Raw genomic sequence first — 14,629 nt, forward strand, 5'->3', positions numbered from 1 at the left:
CAAATACAGGGTGCTCAGAAAATTGGAATGGACGCCCAGAATTGGATTGGTTTCCATAAATGTCTTTAATACCATGCAAATTGTTTTCAGACCTGCCTGCTTGCTTTTCCCCATGAATGGAGAATAAAAACAAAATTACCACAGAATGCCATATGTGCAGTGTTTGCTCTGACAATGTGATGTTTATGAGCAGCCAGCAGTGGGTTACTTGCATCATTTGGACCCATTCATCAATCCTTATTGAATCTGACATTTGTTCATCTGTGTTGATTTTAAATGTATCTCCTTGTTAAAGTTTTTATTCCCTTTTCCACAGACTCTCAACTCGTATATCACTCCAGTAGTGCATTTATCTTTGTTCACCCCTCCCTGGTCTCTCCTTTCATCTCTCTGTCCTCCTGCTCTCCACTCTTAACACCAGCTATAGTATCTGGCATGCCTCCACACAATAAAACCCGGAGGGTCTCCATTTTCTGGGATCTCACAGTTTCTCCTTTCGTCACACTCCAGTTGTGCAGCATATGCTAAGAATAGCTTTATGGGAAAATAGGGTAACGCCATTTATGAGGGATTAGCTGTTATCTGGTTGTGTAAGTGGCATACAGACATAGTTTACGGCTGCCTTGTGCTGATTCGGAGTCTGTTCTGGATCGATGGCACACACGGAAATGAGTTTCCCATCTTTTCGAGTGGTTGCAGGATGGGAGGACCTGTGTGCATTTATAATGGATAAAACAGAGAGTAAAATCTTCAGTGTGGTCCAGCTGTAGTTTTGCTCTCATTGACAGAATCAGGTTGGTTCTGGCAGAAGTTCATACTGTATTTATGAATTCACGTCCCTGAGGTTTGAGGCCAAGGTTTGCAGCAGAGCCATAAAACATTTTAAGAGCAGCTGGTTCAAGTGCAAGTTAACTAAGTTTGATTGCTCATTTCGCCTTATAAATGCGAAACACATTGAATTCTTAATTGACTGAATTGTAATTAAAGGTAATTTTATGTGATACAGGAATGCAGAGCCGCCCACATCCAATAAAGTTCTTGTTTAAAACGTGAGCGCATCAAAGAGGACGAACAACAGAATCCACACCGCAGTTAACAACACGTGTTCTCAGAGAAAAATGTCTTCTTATTTTTTCTTTCAGTACCTTTCAGCGAATACATTCTCTCAATGTTCAGGACTTATATTTATCCTGGCCCCCAGCTGGGAGAGGTCAAATACCAGCCAGGAAAGGTCACAGAGATCTCCTACCTGCCGCGTGGCTGCCTCTCTAATTGCTCCTCTTTCTCTCATTTACAGGGCTTAATAGGGGCCGGGGGTTAGAGAGCCGGGGTCAGACGAACAGGGACTCCCCCTTCCCACCCTTATAATCCCCGGTGTTTGTCCAGGCTGCTTGTGCGTGGAGCACATGGTGTCACTCCACACCTCTCCATCTCCCTCCACGTCTTCTCTCAGTTCTTGTGTTCTACAGGTCAGCTCATATATTCATCCGCTGATGAAGAGGATTAAGCTGCTTCCTTACATGACTTGACTGCATTAAGACATTTAGCCAACATGATCACTGCCAGATTTGTTTCTCTAAATAGTACATCTATTCAGTTAGTGTGTGTTCATTTGGAACAATGAGGTTTATATAAAAGTCTAATTTAATTGTTTCAATTTGTTATGGAATTGTTGTTATGGAGACTATGACAGCACACAGTTGGACCCAGTATGACGTTGTCCACTGGCCACAAGAGCAACCAGTCAGTGCCGTGGTTAATAGGATGTAAGCACTGAGGTCAGAGGTAATTATCCCGTTGAATTTTTGGAGGAAGACTCATAGCTTTTAAAATCGTAAGTACACAGTACTGATGTCTCGTGTATGCTGTAGATCCAAGAAATTCTAGTTTAGTCAGTTGCACTTCATACAGCAGTTCTTAAATACTCTACCTTAAAGCCAGTCAGTTGGCATAGTTTGAAGTTAAAAGGTCAAGGTGATAAGTCAACAACAAAGGTCTTCAGTTCAAGTCCAATGAAACCAAGAGGACTGTATTTCTTTAGGATCGTTTGAGTTGTTGTATCACTTTAATGTATCATCACTGTGAGCATGGTAATCAGTGCGGACAGCTTACAAAGAACATGTCCTCACTGTGGATGTTTGCTATGATCCTCATGTCAAGGGTTTCTTTTTTTTGAATATGCACACAGAGACGGAAGTCTGTTTGCATCTCTACTTTGTGTGAGTGTGCTAGCATGTTAGGTTTAGATCGCATGTTGCCTCTTTGATGTGAGAGGATGAATGACACAGATTAAGCTGTCAGACCAGAAACTGATAGAGGCCAGATGAGGCAGGATGACAAATCAGGGCCTCAGTGAGGCACTCAGGCAGCTTGCCAAACCAATAATGTGTGCATCTGTGAGCTTGTGTGTGGAATTATGGGTATGTGTAAGTGGAAACTACACAGAACGGTTTCCAATTATTCTTTATCAATGCCTAACGAGGAGGAATTTCAGAAATATTAAAGGGTGGCTCACTCGGGGAGACTTCAGCTGAGCGGTGGTGACTTATTTATAGCTGAAACTCCTGTTTAATATTGGACAACAAATTAACACACACTCCTACTACTGCCCCCCTCAGTCTTTTGTCTTAATATCTGTTTATGATGTCATCAACTAACAAGCCCAAATTGTACTATGCGTCACCAACTCGCTCACATAAACACATTGTCACGCATTGACACACAAACATATGTACAAGCATGCACATACACAAACACAGACGCACTTTCTGGATAACTCTTTCATGGCTTTCCATCGCCCACCCAAATAAACAAACTGGAATGCCAGTAAACACACTGGTTTGTTACCACAATACACACACACACACACACACACACACACACACACACACACACACACACACACACACACACACACACACACACACACACACACGTGTTACAGATTCCACTCACTGCTTTCTTATTCTTCCAGCTCATATTCGCACACCCACTAAGATAAAGCATAGTGACATGGCTTACATAACAATTTATTTTAACTGTCTCAAAGAACTTCATTGCAATCAAAGGAACTTTAGTTTGGCAGGAGGATAAACTAGCTAAACAAATGTACCTACCATCAAATGTGCTGGGGTCGGAGCTCAGCACGATGGAGCTGGGATAAATAATGGACACTTATTGGAGTTCAACATCAGTTAGATGCAGGAAGCCGCAAGCATAATAAATTCACACAAACAGCTTAAGTTCTTTAGCTCTACATCACTGAAATTCTAGCCGTGGGCTCAATATTTCTATGACTCATGTTGTCTGACTTTGAATCTCCTCCTAAAAGTCACGCTAACAAATGTAGCAAATGAGAGGAAAAATCAAATGCAGCTGTTTGAGGTCCTGGGCCACAGGTTGGGGTTCCAGTCTGTCTCTCATGTCTGGCCACTTTGCTTCTTTGAGGCCCTCCTTTGCTCATTAAACAAGTTTTTATTGGCATGCCAAGAGTCCACCTGTGAGTCATCCAAGCCATGACGGCAACTTCAATGTATAGCCAAGCACAAGGGTCACCGTTAAACAACAGTACTTCATATGACTGGTTCAAAGTCAAAAACCAAATCTGCATGGAGGCAGCCTCGTATGTTTGTTGCTGGTATCTGCTTTGCTCTTGTAAAATGCACTGCCACAAAACACTGTGATGTGAACGTGACATTTGCTGCCCTCACGGTGGTTATGTTTCATCTCTGAACTGACACCAGTGACATTCATTGACCACAGCGGTGTTGTCTCTCAGATCAGATGCCTGTTAAAAAGGAGAAAGTGCTTTGAAAATGGGGTGCTGCGATAGGTATTAGGTTGTAAGTGTGAAGTGTAAATTATTCACACAATGTTTCCAGGAGCTCTATTCGTTCTTGGTAGTTCCATAGTGTCGATGCGTAAGTCATGAGGAAGACTTTATAGCTTTGTGGCAAATGATCCCTGCATGTTTTTCACAGTTTTCTGATAAAAATTTAACAAAATTTCAGTCTATTCTCAAGAAAGTTTAATGAGAAACCACAGCATGCCTTTGTGTGTTTCCATTCCTGTGCGCAAATGCAAAAATAAAATCACACTGCAACGTAAGGGTGTGCCTGCAATTGTGGTCAGATTGTGGGTTTCTGCTGGAGGTATGTGGGAATATGTGCAACTGCTAAGCCCTCCTGGCCTGCCCAACAATGTGACAGTAAGAGGGGGATAGCCAGTGTTTGATCCCATCAGCCAACATCTGGCCCTCAGAAAGAGCTAAAGTTAGCGGCACATGCTGATGTCATTAGCGTAAAATGGGAGTTATATTCACAGAGCCATGACCCTCACAACATCCCAATACTGTGAAGGTAGGGGAGGGAGAGGATGAGAAGTGGATGAATAATATAAGGATATCAGGATGAAGAGGGGAGAGGATGGATTATACATCTGAGTGATTATGTAAGTGACTAATATTGATGTTCTTTAACGGTTGATGTTGAGCCAGACCTTTCATGTCAGCATCTATCTACTGCTGGACTGCTTGAACGGGAAGTGAGAAAACGACGAGTACAGGGTGGATCAAAGCTGTAACAAAGCTTGTTAGGATTTAATCAGTTCCACTCACCCAGAGCTGCTGGCCACATCTGTTCAATCAAGTCCCATCACCATGGTGGGCTCCTGGCTCCAGAGATGGCTACAGTACTGCCAACCAAACATTGGTAGGCAACTATGTTTTGAGGACCACCACCTCATCAGAGACTTGTGGTTCTCTTAGGGTTTTCCTTTGGAACCTCTCTGGCCCGGATCTCCTCACTGGTTTAATCAATACCATTAGACATGTGTTAATGATTAATACAGTGCTGTGGTCTGAAGGCTTTGAGTGTTGAGGCCACTCTGATATGATAATGTCTTTATTAGATGTGGGTTATTTAGAGCCTTGGGGAAGTCTTTCATTTGGTTTAGGCTTCCCCATTGGGTGAGGTCATTGTTTTGAGGCTGAGCTCTATTAAGAAGAAGACAATGAAGCAGAAGGCCTCTTACTAAACATTTCAACAGGCCTATCCTGAGTAATGACCGATACACAGTATTGCAGTATCTATAGCATCCATATCAAGTCACTCTATTTGACCTTTGTTCTTTATCTCCACTGTAAATAATTTTGTTTGTGACCCTCTCACAGAGCTGAGTACAGTGATGTAGGTCACCTATGACCCCCTTGTCCTCATGATCCCAGCCACAATATACCTCCTCAGTGACTCTCCGGTCCCCTCTCGACCTTAATTTATCCGTATCTGCGTGGCAGCATGTCCTATGCAAGTGACACGTGAGGGCTCAGACACATGAGACTATTCATTTGTGCTTGACTACCCAATCTCAGGCTGCTCTGATGGGTTTCAACTGAAGAGGCCAGGGGCAGGAGCAGGGGCCGCAGTGCATGATGCCTGTGATCTGCCATGGGAAACAGACAAGGTTATGATGCCCTTGTGACCCAGGAGTGTGGGGATCGCACGGGTCAACGGGGTCTTCCCCCTTGTGGACACATTCAAGCTGTCATGAGTGTGAACGGAAAAGATTGGAAATTTGCGCGAGTGTGCATTCCAATCAAATTCCATTAGCTTATCATTACTGCCATTACCATCACTATCCGCACGAACAGCATGGGATGTGAGTGTTCCTGGTGCTTACCTGTGGAGAACAGTGTCATGTCGAATTTCGGTAGTGGTTATGTAAATTTGCACACAATTTTGAGTATTTATCTCCCAAAGGCTCAAACTATATAATATTTAAAAATACACAAATATTTTCTTTATTTTGTCAAGTTAATACTTTTATAGCAGATATTCAGCTGTTGAAATTAGAGGACTAGTTGGATTGGGACTGGGTGTGGATTGGTTTGAATGAGAAATGGACACACTGAAACACTACTGTTACAGAGGAAAAAGGGTCAGATTCTAAGAGTTTCTCACTTCTTTCATTCTGCATGATCATACCTTTTTTTTAAAAATATAGTTTAGCAATAAACTGTTAAAGAATCAGTTAAAAATAATTAGCTATGTAAATATTAACAGCAAAATGTAGCCATTTTAGGTATCAAAAGTGCAGCAAAATAGCTCCGATTACATCTAGAAAATGACATTTTATAACCAGAAGAGAGACTTAGTAATTAGTTTGTTGGTGTTTCTTTTATTGTGTTAAAAAATGGTGATCTTTATCTATTGCTCCGCTGTGGCTCTCTCTCTCTCTCTCTCTGCAGTTGGTGGAGAGACACGTGTCCGTCTCCATGACAACCGTTGCCGCGTCAAACATTTATACTCCGGTAGCCTAGAGACCGGTAGTTAACGTCCACTTGGAAACTGAGATTTCAAAAGTTCAGCTCGCTAATATTTTAGCTATGCAGAGGACAATTAAAAGCAGCGTTACAACAAGCATTTGAATTTCAAACAAGGTATGTCAAAATTATTTCTGAAAAAAAATGAAATAAGCAAACGTTCCGTAACGTTACTTATCGATGTCATGAAGCCCAATCTGACTCCAAGGACCGAAGCACAATTTAGCGTTAGCTGGTGTTAGCTCTCAAAGCTAACACCAGCTAACTAGCGTGCTGTTTTGATTCATAGCCTGTGTTTTGTCATGCTTCTGTTGATGGGTCAGTGTAGTTATCTGGCACCAGCGGTTGGTTGAGCGTCCACAGGGGACACCGTGGCTCGACCTGGCCTGATGTTTCGCCTGTGGATGTTCTTAATTTCACATTTTCTTTTCCAAAACATAGCTAACGTAAACAGTTTTCATCCACATTTAGCATGTAGGTAAATTAAGTTGAGTCTATACAGTCCAGTGTACTGTCCAAATTATTTTAAATGCAATTTACAGGATTAAATCCAGGCTTCATTGTTTGGCATTAACGTAACACATTATTTGTTTCTGCTACAAGATGGAAAGGAAATATTTGCCGGTCTTCGGTTTACCGGTGCCCAATCCCCCGAGCAAACCTCGAGCTCTAAGTCACTGGTGCAAACTCCCTCCAATCAGAAAATGCTCTGTGAATGAACAGAGGGGCATCTACTCGGAAGACATCACTACATTCAAGTTCCAGGTAAAAGCACAGCCGCTCATGCATGTGACTCTTCATATTCTGACAGACATTTCATTATGAAGCCCATGCAAAACACTTTGCTTCAGTTGAGCTCTGTCCAAAACCAAGAGACTAAGGCTTCCTGTTTTTTGATCAGTCCAGTGCAGCGGGACCTAAGATCCAGCAGAAGTCCCAGGGTCAATCCATCTCTGAGTTCAGTGATCTCAACACAACAAAAGGTGCGATGCTACTATATTACTTGATTTTTTTAAACATGTAGGAATTTCCAGTCATTATTTCTGATACGGCAACTAGGTATTCAGAAGAGGAGCATATTGTGGTTCTCTAAAAAACATAATTTTATAAAATCTGTGTCATTCTGCACTGTTTTCCTTAGCTACAACCGCAAAGACTCCAGATGAAAAGTGCAAGCTTGTTGAAAACAATAACCATGGACCTACCTCAAAGCAATCACAAAATGATTACTTCTGCCAGGGTGGAAATACACCCAAGGTCCAGATACCCTACCAAACTGTTCCTGGCCAGATTCCCCGCAAGTTAGCGATAGAGAGGTATGCAGTGTTTGTGTGTACCATGTATGGCAGAAGAGGACATGTCATCTAGTGCTGTGGAGCTTTTCATTCCATTCCTGCATTTCTCGTAGTGAGCGTATTGTACATATTGTAATGCCAAATTCACTGGTCATATGTGATTGAGTAACTCACTTGATCACAATGAGCTTCTATCATACATCACATATTTAGCGTTTTTCTCTTCGTGTACATTAGCTGGTTAAGTTGGTTCCACAAATTGGTTTATTTAAACTGCCTGTTAATACTTATTAATGCTGTTTTGTATTGTTTTCTTATAGACTTCGAAGGGAATATTTAAAGTTAGACTTTGAACATCTCCTGGCAGAAAAAGGCATCGACTCTAATCTACTAATTCCAAAACATCAGAGCAATAGTGATGAGCATGTGACGACAACGGATAATCCTGTATCATCATACCTACCCCTGGAGGTAAGTCTGTTACTACTGCAATCTTTTCTTTTGCATTTGGGTAGCCAACTACCTTTGCATCCCATATTTTGGGCACAGCACCACCCCACATGCATCTTTACTTTGTTTATCCTTTAGGTATTTGACAATGAGGAGTATGACTGCCGGACCCCAGAAGACTGGCTTGCCCTTGGCAATGCTGAACGATCAGCTAATCGAAAACCTGTTCCTGCAAAAGCCCTGCTGCCTACAGATGACAAGATTGCCTCTGGTAAAATGTCCTCAGGAATATAGTGTGAAAATAGAGGTAGACACTATTTTCTATTCTTTGGTAATTACTCTCTTTTCTCTCTTTTGAAGTGGACCCAAAAAGCTCCTCCCTGGACTACAGCTGGCATTTGGTTGGGGTTCTTGAATATAGTAAGGAGAAAAAACAGTACCTGGTACAGAAAGTTCACCAAAACGCTCAAAAGGAGGAACACAAAAAACGCAAATCTCGTGGTAGGTTTTTATGTCTTCGCACTATAATGACACAGTATAATCTCATGATTTCCTTTTGTCTCTGTTTGTCTTGTTGACCATGTATGTATACCTTCCATTTCCCTCATTTTCATAGGAGTAAACGCCATGATAGCAGGCACTAAGTTCTGGGTACCCAGGATCAGATTGATATTTAGTGCTGAGGACCCACGTGTCTTTGTGGAACGGATCCAATTTGCCCTGCGCTGGCGGGAGAGCACAGAAGCTTTGCTTTTTTACCACTTGTCTGTGGACTGCATGCCCGTCTGGAGTGGAACACCATCTATTGATACCCACAGTCTCCAGCGTATCAAAAGACGCGCCCTTTCAGCGCCTGGGCTCAGGATGAAAATGTGAGTGATGTCAGAGTCATACTATCATTTTCTCCTTCTTCAGAATTATCTGTTTTATAATAGCTCCCAATGAGTTGAAATGTTAAATAAATAATAGGATGTATAAAGAGAATATTATGTTTGCAGTCTGGAGAAGTGTAAAGAGGATCTGGAGAAGGAGGTCAAACTGGAATATCAGTGTTCAATGAACCGCATGATCTTTGACAAAGTAGTGATGAGTCACCCAGAGGAGTTTTCACACATCACCCTGCCACAGAAGGATCCTGAGAATGTACCGCATAAAGGTAAAACAGTTGGCTTCGTATACATACATTCAAAACCTGGCTTTCACCCTCTGAATCTACACTGTTTTGTTGTATCTATGTACAGGGCGTGTTCCAGTTCCTTGCTCTCCATATAAGAAGAACCAAGCTGCTTTTGTCTTCTTTTCCCTGCTAACAAAGCCAGAGGTGATCTCTGTATTATCTGAATTATGGTCTGAGTGCAACAAAGTAGCAACCATGAGGCTGTTCAATGTCACCTCAGTCAAACCAATGCGACTGGACGAGTTTGAAGTCATCCAATCTCAAGTGCATACTCAGGTATTGTGGCATTGGGGTAGCTTTTCTTCTGCCTACTGGGCTTCAAAGTAGCTTTCATTTATTTTAAATAAGAAGTTGAATGTATTGTTTTATCACTACAGACATAGCACCCAAATGTATCCACCACTGCTGTTAAAACAATGGGTCATCTGGGCAATGGCAGCTCATTGGTGGTCAAACCATTTGTAAAAAATTAACTGTAACAATTCCTCTTTTATTTTAAATTATATGGTACTGGTAAAAAAAGGCCTGTACAAATCAGATTAATTTAAATATAACCATGGATACATGTTTGTTACTGATGTGGATTACCAGAAAGAGATACCTTGCAGATGAAGAAGACACCTGAATATCACATGAATAAAGAAGCGTGAAATCTTTTCCTCCCTCTCCAGATAAGCTTGTTACTTAGGGAGGCATGGATTTCCACGCTAAGTAGCAGCATCCGTTCCAGCCTGGGTGATTGTGGCAAAGGCGCGTACAATGTGAACGAGTCTCGCTGGGATATGTACAAGTTTTCCAAGATGAACAGACTGATGGCTGTGGTGCGCTTGACCCTGGAGGACTCCCTGCGCTTCCTTGTGAAGAATTCACTGATCAGCTTGACTCAGCTGCTGTTAAGCGCTTGCAACAGTCTGCTGACGTGTCCCCAGGACCTGGCCTGGGGGAACAACCTCATCACCAGCCCCTACAAGTAGGATAACAGGCAGTTGCACACATGGGCACACAATAATTTATGTAAACATCTCCACACACTTTTGTGCTCATATGCATCTGTGTTTTCTTATGCTGTTCTTATATCCCGGAGTCAGCTATTCATTATATGCTCAGCATATATATATTGTATTATACATATACATTATATACTCATAACCTATTAATGTGCTAATTATTTAATATGATGTGTTTAATATTACTCCATTTTCTATAACTAGGCCAGAAAAGAACCCTCTGTTCCTGGTGGACTTGGTTCTGGATCCGACCGGGGTGCATTACAGCACTCCACTGGAGGATTTTGAGACATCTATAGTCAACCTGTTTGATAAGGCCATTCTGGCCACATACAATGTTCCACAACCTGATAAGGTAAAATACAATTTGTAATCACCTACATTACAGAGCATTAGCTTAAAAAAAAAAAAATGCAATATAGACCTTGTTCATTATAGGTTCCTCTGTCCATGGATGATCATTTAACGGTTCCTCTCTTGTCCATGCCAGTTTGTGATGCAGAATTTGTTCATCGGTGGCGATGCCGTGCTCAATTCTGTGAATATTTCAGAACCAGAGATAGTCGAGCTGCGAGAGAAGGTCCGCAATACTCTGATACAAGCAGCCATACCTCTCAGGGCTTATGCTGCTGAATACGAGAAACACTTAGAGTTACACAACTTGGACATAGAGACCCTGCTCCAGTAAGTCTGTTTAAAAATGATGTATGCAAGTTCTCCGACAAGGTTAAGGCTCAGTCAGATGTATGGTCAATTTATAAGCTTGCTCATTAAATGGAGTCATTTAATTCTTCTCTACCAGATCTCATATGCAGGCAGAACAGACATCTCAAGAGGTGAAGAAAGAGGTGGAACAAAATCTCAAAGACAAGGAAAGGATTGAGCACTCTCTTCCATCCTCCATTGTCATTGGTCCATTTATTGTCCGTGTAGAGGCTGTTCGCCAGGCTCTCTCCAACAAAAGAAAGGCTTTAGCCAATGCAATGCTGGACCACCTTACTCAGAAGCTACGCAAGCAGATTGATAATGTAAGTAATTTATATATATATATGTGTGTGTGTGTGTGTGTGTGTGTGTGTGTGTGTGTGTGTGTGTGTGTGTGTGTGTGTGTGTGTGTGTGTGTGTGTGTATACACAAATAGGTATAAGTAATTTACTGATATGTTCATTTATACTTCATTTGTAATATGTACATTTGTACACTGTACTGCATGGATGTTGTATATTGAAGTGTTTTGATAATGCATTTCTTTTACTCAGGATCTACATTTATTTCAGTTTCAAAGTCAACTTTTCCTACCTTTTTAACTTTAATTATACCTTTTTATCTTGGATATGCATAGGCATGTGAAGAGTGCAACAAAATTAATAGAAAGCTACAGGAAAGGTCCAACAGCATTGAGGAACTGGCTGAAAAGAGGGAGTGGATAAAGCAAATCCCAGAACAGCTCAAGAGTTACAAGGTGCACATGCGTGGACAGGCTATTTCTGTAATATGTCATATGATGGGTTATGTTGTCAATAAATCTGACTATTTTTATCGATCTGTCTACAACAGGAAGTTATTGGCAAGACCCTGTCAGACTACGAGGTAATGGAAGAAGTTTCCCACTGTCTTTCGAATGAGGATTTTAATAAAAAGTAAGTGTACAATCATAATGCTAGTTCTAATTGATACACTAATTTCGGTGTAAAGAGTGATTTGCTGGGTTCATAGTGATTCCAGTGAATAGAAGAAACTGGAGTTATTACAGTGATTGCTTTAGTTACAAATCCCTGCAGGTGGACAGCTATTGGGTGGCCTCTAAGGATAATCAACCAGATGGAAGCAGTAGCCGTCCAGCATGCTGAGGACGAGGGACGCTTCCGTAAGATCCAGATGGTTGACCAGGACAACTTTGAGGAACACCTAGACTCTCTGCAGGTCAGCTGATCCTTTTTGATGAACAGCAATTGAACTCACAGAGTTGTTTGGACTTACAGTTCTCCCCCTTGATGATTTGTACTTTTCAAGATGTCTTCTTTTAACTGTCCTCCCTCAACTTGTGCTAGTAATATCTAAAATCGTCCACTCTAGACAGACCTTAATTAATAATGTCTTAATGTTTTAAGTTTTGTATTTTTCAATTCGGTCAGTAAGTTGATATTATTTGTTTCTAACTCACCACAACTGTGTTTTTAGATGGTGGTTGCTGGGTTTGCGGGTCATGCAGACATGGATCATGCCCATGAGGTTGCCAACGAGGTGAGGCGTACAAGCAAGCAACTTAAAGAGTGTCAGACAATGGCTCAAACCTACAACAACAGAGAACGACTGTTGGGTATTCCTGTCACTAATGTAAGTGAAAGTGAAATCCGTCAAATTATGTCTAAATACATTTTGCCAGAATATTGCCCCTGGGTTTTGAACTGTTAGAAAAACTGTGAAAGATTTTATATATATATGGCAATAAATATAGTGCATCAGGTATTTACCATATTTTTTCTGACAATAAAATGTAAATGTGTATTACAGTATGATCGGCTGCAGAAGCTTGTAAAGGACTTCCAGCCTTTTAAAGATCTATGGAGCACCACATCTGATTGGCTTCGTTGGCATGAGAGTTGGCTCAATGACCCACTGTCTTCCATTGACCCTGAGCAGCTTGAGCGCAATGTTACAACTGCCTACAAGACCATGCACAAATGTATTAAACAGTTCAAGGACGTTCCTGGTAGGTGACACATATATCACCACTCAAATTTTAAAAAGTGAAGTGTGATTGTTAATATGTCTGATGTGTTCTTTTCTTGTCGCTCTCTTTGTCATACACAATGCCAGAGTGCCAGATGGTGGCATCTGTAATCCAAAGCAAAATTGAGGATTTCCAGCCTCACATTCCTCTGATTCAGGGCCTGAGGAACCCGGGGATGAGAAGCCGCCACTGGGAGATACTTTCAGAACGCATTCAGATGAAAGTTATACCCAAAGCCAACCTGACCTTCTCTCGCTGCCTGGAGCTTGGTCTACAGAACCACGTGGCTGACATAGCTCATGTGGGTGAGGTGGCTGGGAAAGAGTACACCATTGAACAGGTACCCTTTGAACAGTATTCGTACTCTAAATACAGCGTTTTATGAAGTGTTAAGTTATGTTTGTACTAGGATGTGTAATGAATGGAGTGACCCTATTGAACTGCAAATGTTGGATGCAATTAAAGTTCAAATGCCATTTTGACAATAGGTGCACTTGAGACGGTTGATATATCTACAAAGTGATGATGGTGAAACAGAGGCCAAGTGTTTTTTAAAATTCGAAGATACTCAACTAACTTTTCTTGCTCATGCAATGGCCAGTGTGTGAATATCTGCGTTAAAATTGGTGGCTGCTACTTTTTTCACACATTCTCACTCAGGCCCTGGAAAAGATGGAACAAGAGTGGTCGACAATAGTCTTTGATGTGTTGCCCTACAAGGAGACAGGCACCTACATACTGAAGAGCCCGGATGAAGCATCGCAGTTGCTGGATGACCACATTGTTATGACGCAGAGCATGTCCTTCTCTCCATTCAAAAAAACCTTTGAAGGCCGTATCAACACCTGGGAGAGCAAGCTCAGAATGACTCAAGTACACAAACACACACACACACACACACACACACACACACACACACACACACACACACACACACACACACACACACACACACACACACACACGCACACACACATACACACAGACATACACACACACACACAGAGACACACTTATGGTCTTCTGTTTTGTATCGTTATTATGCAGTGTTTCTTGTTGTGCTACTGCCCTCTTCTGGTGCTTGCAGGATGTTCTGGAGGAGTGGCTGACATGCCAGCGTTCCTGGCTCTACTTGGAGCCCATCTTCAGCTCTGATGATATCAACCAGCAGCTGCCTGTGGAAGGAAAAAGATACCAGCACATGGATCAAACATGGAGGGGAGTCATGAAAAGTGCCTTTAATAACAGAAAGGTCAGAGCTTCCATTACACTTCATATAAAAACCCTTGTGCCACTTTTTTATTTTAGATACATTTTTTTGGGCTGTGTTATGGCAAATAGCAAACATTTTGACACCACTTTTGATCCAATTGCCATTGCATCATAAAATCATGCATTTTATGATGCCAGACTTTCTGTCTAGATTTCTGCCTTCAAATGGTTTTACTATTTTCCACAAATTTGAGCCATTTTTCATGTTTGCCCTATGGTGCAAATACATGCTATTTCTCTGGTTTCCTGCACAAGCATCAAAATCAATGATCATTGACATATCTCAGACTTTGAAAATATCCCCTAGCAATTAGTATGGAGAAAATTATTAAAATGTTGTCTTTTATTCTTTTTTGTTCAATAAAAAAGAGGCAT

General features: G+C 41.5%; 1 protein-coding gene across 1 annotated transcript in view; it reads left to right on the forward strand.

The window, feature by feature from the left end:
• The first annotated feature begins 6,271 nt into the window (after positions 1-6,271).
• Positions 6,272-14,629, forward strand: part of dnah1 (dynein, axonemal, heavy chain 1) — a 31,173-nt gene continuing 22,815 nt past the window's right edge. Inside the window, exons 1-22 of the mRNA XM_054616132.1 lie at positions 6,272-6,310; positions 6,923-7,084; positions 7,221-7,302; positions 7,461-7,635; positions 7,935-8,085; positions 8,203-8,335; positions 8,425-8,565; positions 8,681-8,936; positions 9,063-9,220; positions 9,306-9,517; positions 9,913-10,211; positions 10,453-10,603; positions 10,739-10,932; positions 11,051-11,276; positions 11,591-11,710; positions 11,806-11,888; positions 12,030-12,171; positions 12,430-12,585; positions 12,763-12,961; positions 13,069-13,322; positions 13,643-13,855; positions 14,070-14,234. Of these exons, the coding sequence (XP_054472107.1) occupies positions 6,272-6,310; positions 6,923-7,084; positions 7,221-7,302; positions 7,461-7,635; positions 7,935-8,085; positions 8,203-8,335; positions 8,425-8,565; positions 8,681-8,936; positions 9,063-9,220; positions 9,306-9,517; positions 9,913-10,211; positions 10,453-10,603; positions 10,739-10,932; positions 11,051-11,276; positions 11,591-11,710; positions 11,806-11,888; positions 12,030-12,171; positions 12,430-12,585; positions 12,763-12,961; positions 13,069-13,322; positions 13,643-13,855; positions 14,070-14,234 (3,711 nt within the window). The remainder of the gene's footprint in view (positions 6,311-6,922; positions 7,085-7,220; positions 7,303-7,460; positions 7,636-7,934; positions 8,086-8,202; positions 8,336-8,424; positions 8,566-8,680; positions 8,937-9,062; positions 9,221-9,305; positions 9,518-9,912; positions 10,212-10,452; positions 10,604-10,738; positions 10,933-11,050; positions 11,277-11,590; positions 11,711-11,805; positions 11,889-12,029; positions 12,172-12,429; positions 12,586-12,762; positions 12,962-13,068; positions 13,323-13,642; positions 13,856-14,069; positions 14,235-14,629) is intronic.

The sequence above is a fragment of the Anoplopoma fimbria genome, chromosome 17 (genome assembly GCF_027596085.1).
Source record: "Anoplopoma fimbria isolate UVic2021 breed Golden Eagle Sablefish chromosome 17, Afim_UVic_2022, whole genome shotgun sequence".
Classification (NCBI taxonomy): domain Eukaryota; kingdom Metazoa; phylum Chordata; class Actinopteri; order Perciformes; family Anoplopomatidae; genus Anoplopoma; species Anoplopoma fimbria.